This window comes from Petromyzon marinus, chromosome 3, assembly GCF_048934315.1.
Source record: "Petromyzon marinus isolate PM22_M1 ecotype Great Lakes invasive population chromosome 3, UKy_Petmar_22M1.pri1.0, whole genome shotgun sequence".
Taxonomy (NCBI): domain Eukaryota; kingdom Metazoa; phylum Chordata; class Hyperoartia; order Petromyzontiformes; family Petromyzontidae; genus Petromyzon; species Petromyzon marinus.
The window spans coordinates 16715986-16734994 of NC_133669.1; the positions used below are offsets into that span (position 1 = coordinate 16715986).

Sequence of the window (19009 nt, forward strand, 5' to 3'; positions counted from 1 at the left end):
CGCAATCGGGCTAGTAGTGTCATGCACTGTGTAGGTTTTTGCGGATTTGCTCTAAAGCTCTTCGGTGTGTTTCAGGGTTGTATCGCTTGGCGTTTGGCATATGCGTTTGTTGTTTCGCTCCATGTGCTGGGAATTTCAGCAGGAATATCAGAATATTATTTTCCTTCTGAATATTTAGTTGCACTGGAGGAATCCGATAAGCGTTAAAGCTTTTATGCAGATGCCCAGTAGAGGCAGGTCAGAACGTTACAGTAATAAACAATACAAATACACAATAGGAGTGAAAAGTATAGTAAAGGTAAGCAAATCGCTTTATAATATATACCAATAAAACTAAAAAATATATATTTTACCAGATTAAAGCCCAATGAGCTATTAGCTTGTTCAGAAGTGACCTGACCACAAATGATAGCTCAACGAAGTGGCTTGTGTGCAAATTAATTGCGACCAAATAATGTAAACACATGTTTCTAAATATGAAGGGAAAAACCGGACGACCCGAAAAAAGATTCCACATGACCACAGGGAGAACATGCAAACTCCGAAAATACAGGTGTCAGGGTCGGGATCGAAACCCCCCCCCCCCCGACCTTCGGCATACCAGGCGAGGAAGATAACATCTCGCGAACGTGGCACCCCTTGAGGAATTTCATTCCTGGGGTGCCAGGAATGATTTGTCAATAATAAGCAAAAGGCTTATGGCGAGGACCGTACCGAAGGACAATTTGGATTGCGACGTTAAATATGAATGTCCTTTTCCAATTTCTCCTCTCGTTTCCTCGGCTGTAAAGGTGTTTGTGCTGCTTTTGTGAACAAAGAAGAAGATAAAAAATTTTGATTTAAAGCTTTCGTGACTGCAGTAATTCATATTCTTAGTTTTTTCGGTAAAGTCACGTTGAAGAGAAACAACAAAATAACAAAATATATATAAAACAATAAAAAATTCTCACGACGTTTCGACCATAACTCAAACGGTCATCATCAGGTGTGTCGGTTTGCATAAATTTATTTTGAAAACGGCATATTTATTTATTTATATAAAAATAACGTTTGCGTCACGCGCAACGATTGGCTGTTTGCCAGGACTAGTCCATCTATTTTTTTTTTTTTTAAAAGAGGAGGGGGGAGACGAAATTTGTTTTTATGTATGCTGTCTGAAAGGCACTGTAAGCATGAACAATCAATCAAGAACTGAAATGATTTATCAAATCTTTCCAATGATTGCTAAGATAGAATCCATCTTCTCGGTTGAAATTGTCTCTGTGTTTGTATATGTGGATAGCCTCATGAACGAATCTCTCATGGAAGCCAGATGGCTTACAAAGAACCTCCGTCTTGGAAAAGTCAATGGCATGTGAGCCTACTGAATTAGAACAATGATCTGCTACGGCCGAGGTGTTGGTCCTACCGTGTTTAAGGTCTGCTTTATGTTCACGAATGCGGTCCGAGATATGGCGTTTGGTTTCTCCAATGTAACTACTACCACAGAGGCAACTTAGTTTGTAGACACCAGGGTATTGTATGTCCGGAATCACATCTTTTACAGACGGAACCAATGTCCTAATTAAAAGAGACCTGATGGTTCAATGAGCCACTCTGTCTACAGGAAAGCTACCCATACGGATGCTTATCTGAAACCGGATTCCCACCACCATCCATCACAGAAGAATTCTCTCATCAAGACTCTGTATCATAGAGCCCAATGCATATCCGACCAGGAACACATAAGCAGTGAACTCAAGCACGTACACCAGGCTCTTAGGGCTAATGGTTACTCCGACTATACAATCCGCAAAGCTATCACTCAAACCATGAAGAAGAACCCTCTTGAGGAGCCTTTCAAAACCATCACTTTACCCTACATTGCTGGGATCACAAAAAAGATCTCCAAAATCTTGAATAAACACAAGATCCAGGTCCGTTTCAACACATTACATAAAATCCGTGATCTGGTTCCGTCTGTAAAAGATGTGATTCCGGACATACAATACCCTGGTGTCTACAAACTAAGTTGCCTCTGTGGTAGTAGTTACATTGGAGAAACCAAACGCCATATCTCGGACCGCATTCGTGAACATAAAGCAGACCTTAAACACGGTAGGACCAACACCTCGGCCGTAGCAGATCATTGTTCTAATTCAGTAGGCTCACATGCCATTGACTTTTCCAAGACGGAGGTTCTTTGTAAGCCATCTGGCTTCCATGAGAGATTCGTTCATGAGGCTATCCACATATACAAACACAGAGACAATTTCAACCGAGAAGATGGATTCTATCTTAGCAATCATTGGAAAGATTTGATAAATCATTTCAGTTCTTGATTGATTGTTCACGCTTACAGTGCCTTTCAGACAGCATACATAAAAACAAATTTCGTCTCCCCCCTCCTCTTTTAAAAAAAAAAAAAAGATGGACTAGTCCTGGCAAACAGCCAATCGTTGCGCGTGACGCAAACGTTATTTTTATATAAATAAATAAATATGACGTTTTCAAAATAAATTTATGCAAACCGACACACCTGATGATGACCGTTTGAGTTATGGTCGAAACGTCGTGAGAATTTTTTATTGTTTTATATATATTTTGTTATTTTGTTGTTTCTCTTCAACGTGACTTTACCGAAAAAACTAAGAATAAAGAAGAAGATAGTTGACCTCTTTAATACCTGACTGGTGTTTGTATAGATTCATGCATTGGTGTGGATGCCAAACGAATCAGGAATTGTTCGCCCCAGATAGCTGTAAGCCCATGCCACGGTGGATATCTTGGCCAAACTACCCATTAAAGCAGCAAGTTTTGCAACCTTTTTTTTATGGCTGACCCTAGTCAAAATTCCCTGTGGCCCGTTCCCCAGCCTTTGCGCCTTCCGACCAGCTTACTAAGCTTACAATACACGTTGACGTCTCTAATCCAACACATTGTAAGGCATTGGTGTTGTGTTGTGTATTCATGTTTTTGTCACTACAACGCAGTGCTGACCTTGCGCACATTCAGAATTTCTGTTGCACAGTATCCGTGTCGCAGTGGGCATCCCCCCCCCTCCCATGAAAAGCTTTCGCACGGGTTGAAGGATAATAATAATAATGGGTGGCGGACATGCTGATTCTGAACTCGGGTGCCTGCCTGCTCAGTGCTCTGACACGGTATTAGCCCCTGAGTCATCCGACCACCTCAAAGGAGGGTGGATGTCTAAACACGCTGGAGTTTGTGGGAGCCCTGTGTGTGGGTGTGTGCGTTAGCGAGTGTTTCCCCAGCCTTGTCTTCGGACAGTGTTGATGGTTAAGCAAGGAAGTTGCTCCGACAATAACTTTCCTGTTGAGCATGCAGGTGTTTCCTGACATTTTGTCTGTCGAATCTTCAACATCTTTTTCACCACCGTGATTTAGTTTTATTAAATCGGTTACTTTGCCATTTGGTTCGATGTAAAGTTGGTACATTAGTTTGAAATATTGAAAGTGCATCATCCCATCGGTTAATTTAAAAGCTTCGTTTCACATTACACCCAATTTACAAAAAAAGCTGAATATTTACTAGTGGCAATTGAATGAATTTGATTATAATCAAGCATTGTGTGGGTGTGGCAGTTATTTAATGCGAAGTAGAATCGTGGAAACATTGTGATAAACTCCATTACGCTGTAGTTGTATACATGTGCATGACCATGGTTGTTATCCTGGGATACCACGTGCACTTTGAGAGCCGGGTGGCTCCTCCTGTAGGTCTGGGAGACCGTCTCAGAGACTGGCATTGGTGAACAGTGTTCCGGACAAGCTTATTGTGGAAGGCAGTGTTAAATCTGGCGTGAAAAAAAAACGTGCACTGTTAATGTAAAGGCACCTTAGTGTATCAGTCTGGCTTCTTTTGCCAAGGTGGTGGGTTGGGGTGAGGGATAGGTTTGATTTTTAAAAAAATCCTAGGCCAGGTTTTTGCTCTTAAATTGACAAATGCATGCACTACTTGGTAAATTAAGTCTGAAAGAATTAATTCATCAGCTGGATCATTTCTCAACAGTGCCAGGTATGAGTACCTCCAAGGTCATGTCATCAGTCCAGAGGACAGACAGGCAAGGACAGTCTGGAAAGTCAGTTCACTGGCAGAATCTGCTTGGTGTGTTGTTTGTGGCAAATCAAATTGAATTATAAAATTGTCTTCAGGGCCTCTGAGACCAAACATCAGTGATGTCCCTGTGCATTCTAAGGGTGTCTTAGTCTGCCTCTCGTGAGTATTTTGCAAACTCACAAGGAGTTTGGCTTTTAATGATCCATCAGTTGAAATGTATGCTTATGCTCAAGATACACTAGTTAAATCATAGGTGAAATAATCGATTATGATTTAGGAAAATTATATACAAATCTTACATGTAGGCTCGTTGAATGAGGCAACAAACGAAAAACATTACAAATTCTACAGGCAGTACAAAAAGGTGGTAACATCTATAAGATGGTACATCTTGGTACACGGGTGGCTACATACAGTGCGAAAGATGTTTTACGTACATACAATTTGACAATTATTGAAGTGTGACACATAATCATGACAGTTGAATCATTGATAGTGGAATGAATTGTTGAATCTGTTTTATAAATCCAAGGACACCTTTGTCTTTGAGCTCGAGGCCTTGAGATTGAACCGTTAACTTCTGAGTAGTTATCTTGACTCTTGGATTTTCAGATATTCTTAGTGACCACTGAAAGTGCTAACACTGCCTTGGTATCTCTCCCTGGCACAGCACTGAGCATTTTAATATAACTTTACGTCTCCTAATAACGCTGCAATCATGCAGAGTCTGTTGACACTGTTTTAATCTTCGTTATTCTTAACATTACGCTATTGCCTCATCATCTTTATAAGCAGTGGGAGTCAGGCAGCATGTGTCCGCCTACGTGCATACGTGTGCGTGTGTGACGGTCATGTCTGCACGATCGAAGCCCGCAGCATAAACTCCCCCACGCTCCTCAGCACATCCTCTGTTCATCCCACAGCTGAGTAGTCCTCCCTCTGTGTGCTTGGCGTTCCTAAACCATTTTACACCCCCTTGTGTAAATAATGACAAAAATATTCATCAATCAGAAGATTGTGTGCAAGCTGGCAACAAATAATAGCAGTAATAATACACGAGGTAGTGATTTCAAGACGGCAAAGGTTCTTCACAGTGAGCAGGGAGGGCCTATCACACAAAGCACAGGACAGTGCAGGCATTGACTGCACTGTACTGAATCCTAAAAATAATGAAACTGCTATAGTTGTCTAATTATGCTGCTGTCTAAAAGAATATGGCCACAGTTTTGGGTCTTGGTGGTTTAAAATAAGGCTTTATGCATTAAATTTCGCAAGCAGTTTGGTGATGTCAACGTGACATGTAAGGCATTATGGGAAGACATATCCTGATCACTATCATGACTTTTGTTGCCCAGATATTACTGTTTGCGAGCACAAGTAGTAGTCCCTGAGATACGAACGTCCGACTTAACATCTGCACTTGCGAACGAACCGCCATAAGATTTTATTTTTAACCATCCGACTTGCGAACGTTTGGTTGTACTCGCGAACCACGGAAATAATTAGTTTGGCGAAGCGATCCCCCGCTCGATGTAATGAGTCTCAGCATAGCGTTTGACGAAATGGCCCTTTCGACAAGTAAGCCAGCATTAGAACTTGAGGTAGGTGGAAATAAAACATTTTATTTTCATGTTACTCTATTTAATGTTTTATTTACTATACAGTATGTATTACATTATTACATGCAAAGGTATATTTATTATTTATGAGTTTAACAATGCTTCCCTTTATTGTTGAACCACAGCACATTTTCTAACACTAACCATGTGCAATTAATGCTTGACTTCAGAGATCCGAAATGATTTACTTACTAGCACGCCTCAGGAATGTTACCCGTTCGTAAGTCGAGGATTTGTCTGTATTGTTACTCTTACAGTTCCTTGTTTGAATAAACAACACCCCCTGCGTGTGGATCGCAGACGCTTAGCATATTTATTATAACCAATAATGTCCACAGTTGGATCAGAATTGGGTAGTCGTGTTTTTCACCATAGTGTGTGCCCAGCACACTGTTGATTTTTGCGGGAGGAGCCATGGGGAATGGAACAAAAGTGGAGGATGCTCTGCTGGAAGGTTCCACTGGGGAGATGCTAAATACATGAGTGGGCCCTGAGGATCCTTGTTTATTCACGAAGCAGAAAATAAACATCAATAAACAACATCAATAAACATTTAACCCAAGGGGGGCCTATGTCTAGCAGCCTTAGGGTTGCCCATGTCAAGCAGCCTTAGGGTATGTGTACGATAAGTTGTGGGGGGCTGCTACCATGCACGCCTTTCCATGTTCCCTCGCGCACGGTTCTCCCTTTGTGAAAATTGGCAGTCTTAAGTCTTATTGACTAGGTGTGAACAGAAACAATGCAAAATCGTTTGCTGTACTGTAGTCATAATAACACACGTATTTATCCTAGTTGACCTATTGTAGAATTTACACCAAACAGCACCTGATATCATGTTTCACCTTGTAGGAAATAATTCACTTTGCAGTAATTCAATGGCTTTCAGTAAATATCCATCTGAATTGAATACATATCCATTTTAATGTAATATGGCAATGCAGCAGAGTGCTTAGAGCACCAAGCTCACAATTAGAAGGTTATAAGTTAAGTCTGGAATGTTGACTCGGCATAAGTACAGTATTCCCTCATTCACAAACTTGCTGTCCGTGAATCGCACCTGGAACTCTACATGGACTGCATTGAGAGAGAAAAGAAGTGAGATAAAGTGATGAGATAATTTTGATGTATTTAACCCTTTCCCAAGAAGAAATGAAATAGCTTTATCGGTACCGAGGCTCCCACAAGGCTATGTGGGAAGGCATGTGGCACAGTTGGGTGCCAGCTATCATAGAGTGCGGTCGTGTCGCTACAGTTCTCTGCACTGAGTACAATGTCTTTAAAAACAATGGTGCTATCCCTCTCTAAATAAAATTAATGCTAACCACTTGCGCGTTCCGAGATTCAGCGGTGAACGTGACCCACCCTGGAACTTGCAGACATCTCGGAGAGGGTAAATACCTTATTTATGTATTTAAGGTAATTCATTTTCATAGTCCAATATCATCCGTGGAGCTTGCTATTCACGAGCATCTCCAGAACGTATCCCTCATGAAATAATAAGAGAATACTGTACCACTATGTTGGTAGTCAACATTGGTTGTCGGGTGCACAAGTCAACCGCACCGTATATGGATGTGTAATGTCTTCTGCTGGCTGCAGAGCTATAAACATAAGATGAGCACATCCCCGTGCTCATTGGCGAAGTAAACCACTCTGAAGATTTTCCACAACAAAGTTTTTACGCGAACAACAAGGGGATAACAATCTTGCGGTTCAGAATTATATGGTTGTGAGCTGCACTGCGCTTATGGATTGCACTGGTTTTTAGTGTGCTCATAAAATGCCAATGCTGTAAGAGAAAGTGAAAATAAATTCTAATGAAAAATGGCTGCCCCAGTGAGATCTCAAAGCTGCATGGCAGCATTCACTCAGAATTACATCATCAGTCCCACTGCACCAGCCAATCGCTTGACAGGAGACAACCCCATGCAACATGGGCTTTATGAAGTCACCCATGCAACTTGGCAACTATGACAGCATTACTTTGTGCGTTTTAGCCAGTGTTACTGAGGTAAATGTATTTGTTTTTAATTAAAGTATTCATGTTATCAACATGAGTGTTATTCATATTAATGTTATTAATTATAAGTGGTCTTCATTATTTTTACAAATTGCTAATGAGTGGTCCTGACCACCCCTTAAGTTCTCTCCAAATTTTCCGATGCTTTATCTTAATGCCCTTGTGGAAGTGGTGTTATGACAAGTCTTAGCATTTTTAGAGAAAACATACTTTAAAGTCTGTAAGAGGCTGTCATAACATCACAGCAATGATTTATGAAACTGTTATTGTAGTCGCATGTCATTATACTACTGAGATGGTAATGTGCCTGAAAGTGACTTGAAACTTTTTCTTACTAATTTTTAAGATCTCCGGGTTATGTACGTAGCTACAAATTGAGCATACATAATACAATTTTTTTTGGGTTAGATCGCGTACATATATAAATGTGTCGTTAAACCCGCCACCACCCGACACAACCAATTAGTAAGGTTTATCACGTAAAAAGAACATTCCAATTCGTTACTAGTACAGCACATCGGTGTGTTGGAGAGCCAAGCCACAACATTTACAATCTGAGTACGACGTTTCGCCAGTAATTACAACTAGCTTCATCAGGCGACAAGCAGATTTGTGGAGAAGTCCACCTGTTTCTTTCCTTAAATAGAGGCGTAGATGTGATGACAGCACTTGTGCACTCTTCTTGCATGAAGAGCAAGACATGTTTCTACTTACACGATCTAACCCAAAAAACCTGTATGGATATTGGTCGCTAAAGCTTACGTGTTAACCCAAATTGAGCGTAGTAAGAGTTTACTTTTTTTTAGGTTGAGTCTTCCTTTAATGTAGCTCTAAAGACGCATTCACGTGATGTTAAGGTTTCCATTTTATGTTGGACCTTTAAACTCGGAAAGGCGTAAGTATGAGTGAAACCTCACAATGACACGAGGGCTTCACATTGCACGTGACTGTCAGCTGAATTGGAAAAATGAATGATTGGACCACTGTACAAATCCATAAATTGTGTATATATATTTTTTTAACGAAGGTTAGCCAGTTGCTTTTAATTAACCAACTAAAATTGTTACCCTTTGTTCAATTGCATTTTACCATAATTTGTGCTCTGGGGCTCATGCAAGTCACACAGTTGAATGAGATTTTTGTGGTCTGTTTCTGCCAAGGAGGAGTAACGCTGTTTGTCGCGCTCTATGACTACGACGCTCGAACACAGGACGACTTGAGCTTCAGAAAAGGCGAAAAATTCCAGATCATTAACAACACGTGAGTAAGGCCAACCCTGGCGTCCTTATACACCAAATATCTAATTTTGTTCTCCGTCGTTTTGCCAGTCATCTGCAGAACATACATGAGTACATAACTCCACAACCAGGGGATGTGTTATGGTACAGATGATTCGCTAAGTTTGACGAGTGACATTTGATTTGAACCAAAAAGACCACGGCCAAATATTTTCACTGTGCTAATAAATAGCATTGAGTGGTCGTGCCGCCTCGTGCCAAATATGCAGTATTGTTCCCAATGAAAAGTGTGGCGGGCGAAGCCTACAGAGGCCTCAGGTCACTCGTACGATGCAATGTTCCCAAGTGTTGTTGTTTATTGCCGTCCCCGATTTTGAACAATGTCTCGGTTGGCGCACCAACACGGTCATTTGGAATGTTTTCTATTAAACAAAGGAAATGTTATTGAGGGGCTTGGTTTTTTAACACCACAGAGTGGTCTAACTTGGTCAAAATAAAATCAAAATAGGTTATGCTGTACAATACAGTGTCACCGTCCACAGTGCAATGGATGTCTCTCAAAAAACTGCACTGCTCATGAACCCCCGTGGTACTTGGTAATGCTGGTAAACCCAACAGTCCTAAGCAGTGTCATAATTTCTGTACTTATTATGGAACACTTCATGTCCCTAGGGATAGTTATTCTCATAAGCTGGTATAGATGTAGTACCAAGGCTGGCTCTACATTTATCTCTTCTGCAAACCTATTTTAAAAAGTGTTTTGAAAAATAGTGCTTAAATATTTTAAAATCTTTCCTTATTTAAAAAAAAGTGTATCAAAATACATACACTGAACAGCACAGTAGTTACATTCTGCACATTGTTTCTCAACATTGAAGTGGCTGTGGTCTGTTTTGGTTTCCCTTTGAGATAAGCTTCTGTATTTATAGTTCTTGGTGATGAGCTTGGCTGCTATTGATTCATGGCATGTGTGTTGGACGTCTTTAAGACTTGGTGGGAGTGTGAATGAATGATTTCACATATGTTCACACGTAAAATATAATGTTTTAGTTTTCACAACTGCTGGGGAATGTGCCTAGCACACCCTCACCTTTAGAGGCATGTCTCATCAATTAATATTAATTCTTATTCTCATGATACATGGTGTGTGAAATCGGTTATCTGCAATTTATGAAGGATTGTATGCAAGTTATATGAGCACTTTACATTGAGAAAACAAAACCCTACAAATTAATTAGAAGAAAATATAAATATTAAAAACGAGATGGATGAAATGGGGCAAAAATATACACTATTCTTGCATTGAATTGCAACCCTTAATTGTGATAATCCATTAAATTTGTTATGGTGGGCAAGTTTTTACATGCCTAACCCTTAACCCGGTTGTCTTTTAAAGCTGCACATAAAAATATTTAGTGTTAGTTTTAAACCATGCCTAGTCTAACCAAACCTATGTAAACTTTGCACAACGGCAGTTTTAAACGAACAATTGTTTCCTAAAAATCACTCCCGATGTGCACAGGGAATAAGTAGGGAAAAATAGGGTCACATGCACAGAAATAGCCTCGCAGACATTCTGAACGTGCGCACCGGATGGCCCGAGTGTGGGGGCTGTTTTCTGGCAACCGTACATAACCAACTGCTAATCAGAGGTGCGGGGAAGGACCACAAACTAGACACAAAGTTCTAGAGAAATGAGTTTTCAATTTAGATTTAAAAGTGCATAGTTCCAATGGCTTCCTAATATCGGAAGGTTGAGTATTCGAGACGGCTGCAAAAGGGCATCTCAAAGCGCGCGATGCAGTGATCATCTTGAATCTGGTGTTTGCTGTTTCATTTGCACGTGATGTATGTCGGTGTACAGGGAAGGTGACTGGTGGGAGGCAAGATCCCTCTCCACTGGAAACAAAGGGTACATACCCAGCAACTACGTGGCACCTGCGGACTCGGTGCAAGCAGAAGAGTGAGTAGTACTGCCTATCGCTGTCGAGGAGACATGTTTATTCGTATACATTCCTTCCTCCCACCCACGTGGCTTGGCCGCTAGTGTTAGCGTCGCATTTACAAACCAGTCTGGTAGCATTGAACGAATGTCTGTATATCGTACATGCGTGTTAACATCGTGGTGTCACTTTCAGCTGGCAGAGCTTGCTCATGAGTGCTATGTCAGCCGCAGCTGTGGTGAAGCCTCTTGCGTGTGTGGTGTTAGTGGATTGTGTTTTTTGCATGCTCCTGAGCTATTATTGGTGGTGCTCTTTAGTGGATTGTAAAGCTAAGAACACTAAATGATATTGCCTCTAAATGTTGAAATGTCACTTAACGTTTATGTGAAACTGTAACCTTTAAATTATAAATGCAGCTCTTCTTATGAAGCTTATTGTCAAAATTTATGTATTTATATAAATATGCATAATTAATTTAAGGCTTTTTGTTTAGCATTCATATATTTAGTGTTTGTTATTGGATGGTTTAAAGGTTTGTACTTTTGCTGTATTGTTTGGTGACCCAGGTCTCCCTTTCAAAATAGACTTGCTGTTAGCAGGCTCTTGAATGGTGTAAATAGGGCATGCATACATACATACATACAAACATGCACGCCTACATATATGAAGAGCATTACTGCATATGTGTGCATGCATTTGTCGTAGTTTGGTGAAAAATAATTCTTGATATTTCGTTTCCCAGGCTTGCCATGTCTGCTGCATGTGCACCAAAAATCATAATATAAATAATGTTCTAAATTTATCCAGGAAAGCCTTTTTGAGTCTACAATCTTTCAGTCGAGTCATGCATACAGACTGTGGATTTTATGCAGGAGAAAATCTAATGTACCTCTAGTAAACCCATGAGTACAAGATGCATAATGCTCAAACCTCTGCACAGATTAAAGAATCCATTGCTCTCCTGGCCACCTTGCGATTATTGTTTTGCATTCGGGGTATCGTGGTCTGCATCAATACAATTTGCATTGATACATTGTCTATAACCGCATCTCAAGATGCAGTGCAAAGGTAGGAGGGGAGCAGCACATACACATCGAGGGCATTGTCACACACCATATATACTGGCTACTGTATGTGCTCGCAGCTTATGAGCTGAACGTGGAGTCTGATGATTGCCTCCTCTGTCACATGTGCTACTTAGTAAGAGTGAGCTGATTGCTTCTGTGTCCTCCTAGGTGGTATTTTGGGAAAGTTAGCCGCAAAGATGCGGAGCGCCAACTGCTCTGTCCAGGAAATCCTCGGGGCACATTTTTGATCCGTGAAAGTGAGACCACGAAAGGTGCGTGTTTTCATGACCCTCTACATTTCCTTCTATAATTTGCCTTTTTTTAGCTTTTACCACAATTACAATCCAATTGTGTGGTCTGCATCAGGTTATCAGATGAATACGCTTCCAATTGAACACTCGCATTGAGTGTGCGCATCATACTGCATCAAAGAAGAGTCCTGAAAGATGATCACGTCAAATAACTCATTCTTAAGTAAACATCAATTGGCCTCATCCGCAGGAGAGGCACACATACTCTGTATGCCCTGCAAAGACGTTGCATTTCAACCCAACCTATTTAATTTTCAGAGTTTTACTTTGCCAAATGAAGTAAACTATAACGTTTGTTTGGGTGAGGTTCTTTTTTTTTAGTTATTGGTCACTGGGCTTAAACAAAGTGTTTTAAAGAATATTTAAACCAAAATTTTTTTTATATATATATACAAACTTGGGCTGTATAGCTTAGGCTCTCCTTCATGAATTTGGAAGCTTCATTCATAAGGAAAGAGCATTTATAGCCATTGTGCCCTCTAGTGACCACAGCCACATGAGTCGTTTGGTATTGTGGGCGAGTCATGTGACCGCAGATAACGCGACACATTGTGCATGCTGGGATTGGTTCCAAGTTAGTCTACAGAGCCCAACGCACAGAGGGCAAGTTGAGAGTCCATTTTGGTTAGACCCCTATCCTTTATTTAAGATGTATTCAGTGAAGGCAATGACTTAATTACAGAATGAACATGCATCTACATTGTCATGTATTCATGAAATAATGCGAGGGTTTTTACATCTCAAAACGCTGTAGAATTTGTATCGCGCCTAGTTTTCGCATTGGACGTGTGGGAAACCACAAACAAAGGGGGAAGCAACCAGAAACGGAACCTATAATTACCCAAGCTCTGGAGCCCTATATTGGAATGTGTGTCTGCATAGTTACTTTGGGTTTCGTCTTCCTTGAAGGTGCCCTTTCCCTTTTTGTGTCACCATGTGCTGTGCTGCGTGTGTGTGCCCAGGTGCCTACTCACTGTCCATTCGGGACTGGGACGAGGTAAAGGGGGATAACGTGAAGCATTACAAAATCCGTAAGCTGGACAATGGTGGGTATTACATCACCACTCGGGCGCAGTTTGACACACTGCAGAAGCTGGTACAGCACTACTCAGGTGAGTTTGTGCGAGAGACGTGTCTGTTGTTGGCCATCGCTCCACATTCGTCGAGATTAGTGACGTTAATGTTTTATAAACAGGGTTTCGAGAAAATTGAATGCATGTTTTTATTTGTTAACCAGACTTAAGTTAAAGGAGTTTATTAAATGTTACCCAATTATTGAAAAATATAATAAGTATTTGTAGGTACAAGGCCTGTAATGATGCTTTGATCCATCGATTATAAATATTGCACTGAGGAAAAAGGCCTTGCATCATCGTCATGTGTAATGGTCATTTGTATGATTAATTTAAACATGCCAGTAATATGCTGTTACATTTCTACCAACAAAAGGAATAAAACCGTGCAATACCTGATGAAAATAAATGGAGAAAATTGTTTAATTAGAACTAAAAAATCATTTGTTTAATCTAATCACGCCCCTCGAATTGTGACAATTGGATCACCTGGGGGGTGGGTTGTTATGTCTGGTGGTAGGTACACTGGACATGTAGTCATTGTATAAATGAGCATGAAAGAAATGGCTTGAGCTGCCAGATCATCACATGTTGTGAATGCAACACTGTTGTGAATGGTCCTGCATATGACATAGCAGGGACACTGAACATCAAATTGATTAATGTGTCAGCTGTAGATGACCCGAATCCCAACTCCACAGTTGATCACCCTAACTAAGTAGGGTAAAGAGAGATTGTAGAGTGAAGTGCTTTGTAACATAATAATTGTTAAACCCTGGCATGCAGTGCTGTGATCCAGATCATTGTGTTCATGGCCCTCTGAGTGTTACATTATTATGTGGAGAAGTGCTGTTTTTCTATTAATCAAGATCATGTAAATTACATATCGTCTCATTTAGGTCTACGTTAATTATTTACCCCCATTTTAAAATTATCACCTATCGGCTAAAATACACTGCATTGAAAAAGTGTGTGTAGTGCGATGTCTTTTCATATGTTTGTGAATGAAATGGTTGATTTTAAATGCCATGTATTACTTAACTTTGCACAACTGATTAAAATTTCTAACAACTAGTTTATTCAAAAACATTTTTGAAAAAGTACACGTTTTCTTTGAAATTATGATTAATATTGGAAAATTGTATGCTCCATCAATATTAGTCATGTTTCCAGTACTTAAAGTGGGTGGAGGAAGATGGAAATTGTTGCTGTGAAATTTGCTGAAACTGCCAGAAAAACAAATCTGTGAAAAAGTCATCACTGGAATAATCTGTCAAGTGACTTCCTAACGTTCCCAGGAAGCTTAGCGTTGTAATACCGATAACATTTGTAAGTCGCTCTCACTCCACTTAACGTAAAAATGATGGTGTTTAGGGAGCTTACCCTAGCATTCGCTTCCTCTAGCTATTGGCGGTGATAACGACCAAAGGCAGATTAACCATGTTGTACTTGTGTGATGCGCTCCCCTCTCTTGGATCATCCTTTACCGACCGTGTCTCTTCTCCCCTTCGTATCCTGTCCACCCTCGTCTCACTCATTTTTTTTGTTGCCCATATTTTGTGTTTGTTTCTCTTTCTCTGCAAATTTGTTTCTCTTTGTGTCCGTCCCATTTTCTACTTCACCATTCTTTATACCTTTCCTGTCCCCTGTGTCCCCCCCCCACCCCCGTCTGCCCTTTTCCCTTACCCCCTCACCCGATGGGTGGGCAGAGCGGGCAGCGGGGCTGTGCTGCCGGTTAGTGGTGCCTTGTCGCAAGGGGATGCCCAAGCTGGCAGACCTGTCGGTGAAAACCAAAGACATGTGGGAGATCCCTCGCGAGTCCCTGCAGCTTATCAAGCGCCTGGGCAATGGGCAGTTTGGGGAAGTCTGGATGGGTAGGAGTCTCGCTTGTCCTCCCTCACTCGTGGGAGAGACACATAGAGAGGATGCCTGTGAGCCGTTTGCTACCCACGCCCATTTCCGCCTGTGTTTCCCTGCCCGTGTGCTGTTCCGAAGACCAGAGCTTACCCCCAGTGTCTCTGACATCGTGCATGTTCATTTTTTCTGTTTGAGTCCCATTTCTTACTACGTAACCACCTCCCACTACCACCACCACCCATCCCAGTTGTTCTGGAAAAGGGTAGTGGTGGCACAAGGCAGGGCAGCGGTGAGAGTAAGCAGAGGCACGCTGAGTGGGGGTCAAAGATAATTCAGATTAATCACCCACAGTTTGAGTATAAAATAAACATTGACAATGGCTACGTTAAAAACTAAAGGGCACATACTAAATGCCCCCGCCTCTGGGCAGCCTCTCTTTACACTTGCCTTTATTAATATTGCAACTTTTAATTTGTGTTCATACGCGTGTGTTGTGTGCATGTGTGTGTGCGTGTCTCTCCATTGCATCCATCTCCCGCTCCCCTTTGCCCCCTTATAGAGCATGCTGACGGTTTGTGTTACAAACTAACCTTGGTTTGCCCTAACGAGAAACCACAAACCCAAGGGTTGGCTAGAGATGCCTGGGAGATGCCACGAGATTCCTTGAAATTGGAGCTTAAACTTGGTCAGGGATGTTTTGGTGAAGTATGGGCTGGTAAGATACATAAAAACAGCATAATGCTGTTTATGTGTGTTTGTCTTGTTTGTCTATTTTCCCAAGTCAAATCAGTAGCGTATATAAATGGGTTTTACGCATTTCTTTTCCCTGTAGTGTAGTGACATGAGTGAAACGAAAGGTACTTCACGGTGATTTAAATCACTTGTCAAGCAAAAGCAAATTCAATAAAAAAACAAATCAGACCTCATAAACTTCAATTGATCAAATTCGATTTTGCATTGCTGTATATCAACATGCGGTGAGATGCAAGTGGAATTAATTGCGTTCCAATTGTACAATAATGAAGCCAATTACTGAATTATTACAGTGATCTGTTCAGCCATGCTTGACAGTTGATTGTGCCTTGCACAGGCTACGGGCGTGATGTATCTGTCCTGGTGTGCAAACCTTGCTGCAAGTACGCACACACCAATGAGCAGTTGTTTGTTTCTCCAAGCCGTCAGTAGTTTACTTCATAACCACTCATTTCATATTTACCGCATGTGCAGTTTTAACCCATTGTAGTGATGCATGCTTTTTAACGGTTTGCTTTGAATTTTTATTTACTGTGTTCACAGCTTAAAATTATACTTTTCTGTATTGCTGAACCGTACATAGGGCGGTTTTCAACCATTCATTTACAGCCCGCTTTATAACTTTTAAGATTGGCAGGTGGATTTGAAATTGTAACGTTGATTTCAATTGGCGGGCATTGGTGAATGACACTGGGCTGTAGACATGGAAAGGTTGAAAGCCTTTTGTTTTAATTTGATGATAAGATAAGTTCAGATGCTAATTCAGTTTTGTAAATATAAATTCACATGCACCAGTAGCATTGTGGAATGTGTTTTAAAAACAAGTAATCTTACTTGCTAATATGTAACGTGGGGGGTGGTGGTGAAACATTCACGCCCAGCGACTGGTGTTAAGTTTACTGCCGTGGCAAACATCAGTGGCGAGTGAAATCTGAACTGGTCCTGGGTGCTCCCCCACCCCAGCCACTTCACCAACCCTCACTGTCGAGAATGGTGAAATATGGTCAACAATCCTCCCTATGACACCATTTGGGGAGTCCTTGATCCAAAATGTAATGGACAAAGCAATAAATGTATTATTATATGTACAGTACTTATTTAAATGTATATACTTACAAGTGTTTAAAAATATTGTTTACAATCAGTGATGCGTTACTTTATTTCGGCGATGCTAATGTGTTTTTTTTCGTTCTTTCCCTTCACGTTGGCATTGTGGCATTTGATGCATGCGAGTGGTCCATTGTGTACACCCTGCTGTGTGCGTGTGTGCGCGCGCGTCCTTGTGTGTATACTCTCTGCTGCGCATGTACGTCCCCCATATGTGTGGCTTGCCTGCTTGTGCGCGAATGCCCTTTGTTTCGTACCTTCATCTTGGTGCTCAGGCACATGGAATGGTACCACCAAGGTGGCGATAAAGACACTCAAACCCGGCACCATGTCGCCTGAGGCTTTCTTGGAGGAGGCTCAGATCATGAAGAAGCTTCGGCACGATAAGCTGGTGCAGCTATACGCCGTCGTCTCTGAGGAGCCCATCTACATCGTCACTGAGTTCATGAGCAAGGGTGAGCGCTTGTCCTCTTTGCACAGTAGATGGCTCACGGCCTGGGCTTGTATTCATCTGGGTTTGTCCTGGACGGCAGGCCAGACAATATGCACCAAAAATATCACCCAAATCAAGGCCTTGTCTTCTCTCCTGTCCCGTCTTTAGGCCTACTCCAATGTGCTACTTAGTGTCTACAACTTACTTGCTTAGTTCTTAGTGTGTCCCCTCTGTTACTGACACCAGGCAACTGCATGCCTTTACTCCGAATGGTATTGTGCCATCACTGTGAGTTCTTCACATGCAACCCGGAGAATAACCAGTGATGAATGAATCCCTGCTCACGGACATCTTCTCTCTTCGAATATTGTTCCTCTATGGGTTTAATTATTCTATGAATCCTGGTGCAAAAACAACAGAAAAGACCCATGCTTTCTATGAGGCTAGATAGGGTAAAAAGAATAAGTATATTTTTTTCCCCTCCGTGACTGTTCGGTACCCGTATATCCATTAGCGAGTTTTCATCTCCCTGGTACTTGCTGCTGCGATGCAGCACCCCAGCTCTGGTGTGCCAGACCCTGCAAAAGCAAAGCAGTTATTGAATCTATCAATCTGGATAGCATAAAAAAAATGTGTATGGATACGAACTCTGTTGCTTCTTTGACTGTTATACTGCAATTTAGACAACCTTTTCCATGCTTGCATTGTGGGCAGCAGCGTGCAGTGCAGCACAATCCATTGTTATACTGTACTTCTACCCTCGTCTGTGCTCTACACCTTAAACCCACACGGTTTAGGGAGGCCCTCATTCCACAGTGGAATAACCAAGAGCTGTGGTGTTGACCACTCGCCTCCATGTGTGCCGTGTTTGGCCTTAATAGATGCTTGCTAATACTACTTGCCCCAACAGTCTGTTAAAAGCTATATGGGGAGGGATATTCGTCTGTTGTGCTCTTGTGCACACCGTTATCATTCCACAACCTGTGTTTAATTCCCTGCCAGGGGATAACATCATTGGCAAGTGGTATCTGGACATATCCTTGGATTCTCTGAGGTTGAATCGGTTTTAATCAAAGTCTTGTTGCTGCATGTGTAAATGTCCAGCGTTGGGGAGGCAAAGGGTGGGGGGTGGGCTTGGTCCTTGCCACACCATGCCTTCATGTACCATATATATGTGTGTGTGGACTAACTCTACCTGTCCCTACAGGCTAAACGTGGTGTGTTTGTTTTGTTGATGCATCTGCATAGGGAGCTTACTGGATTTCCTTAAGGAGGGTGATGGACGGTATTTAAAGCTGCCCCAGCTAGTAGACATGGCTGCCCAGGTAAGGTATACATTGGCGATGGAACTCATGTGCATCGTTTGATAACAATTCTGAATAATGCATTACAATATTCTTGGTTCTTTCGGTAAAGTTACGTGACTTTACAGAAAGAACCAAGAATATGAATCCCTGCAGTCACGAAAGCTTTAAATCAACATTTAATGCATTACAATGTTAATTATGTAAGGATTCGCTGCCTCTAAT

General features: G+C 41.5%; 1 protein-coding gene across 4 annotated transcripts in view; it reads left to right on the plus strand.

The window, feature by feature from the left end:
* Positions 1 to 19009, plus strand: part of LOC116955497 (tyrosine-protein kinase Yes-like) — a 45270-nt gene that overhangs the window by 17195 nt on the left and 9066 nt on the right. The window contains exons 3-9 of one of the 4 annotated variants that reach the window (XM_032976629.2): positions 8859 to 8958; positions 10801 to 10899; positions 12115 to 12218; positions 13220 to 13369; positions 15040 to 15204; positions 17323 to 17502; positions 18729 to 18805. In XM_032976629.2, coding sequence (XP_032832520.1) covers positions 8859 to 8958; positions 10801 to 10899; positions 12115 to 12218; positions 13220 to 13369; positions 15040 to 15204; positions 17323 to 17502; positions 18729 to 18805 — 875 coding nt within the window. Of the gene's footprint in view, positions 1 to 8858; positions 8959 to 10800; positions 10900 to 12114; positions 12219 to 13219; positions 13370 to 15039; positions 15205 to 15746; positions 15903 to 17322; positions 17503 to 18728; positions 18806 to 19009 lie in introns of all 4 variants that reach the window. The other 3 variants (XM_032976644.2, XM_032976637.2, XM_032976652.2) reach the window with 3 other exon arrangements.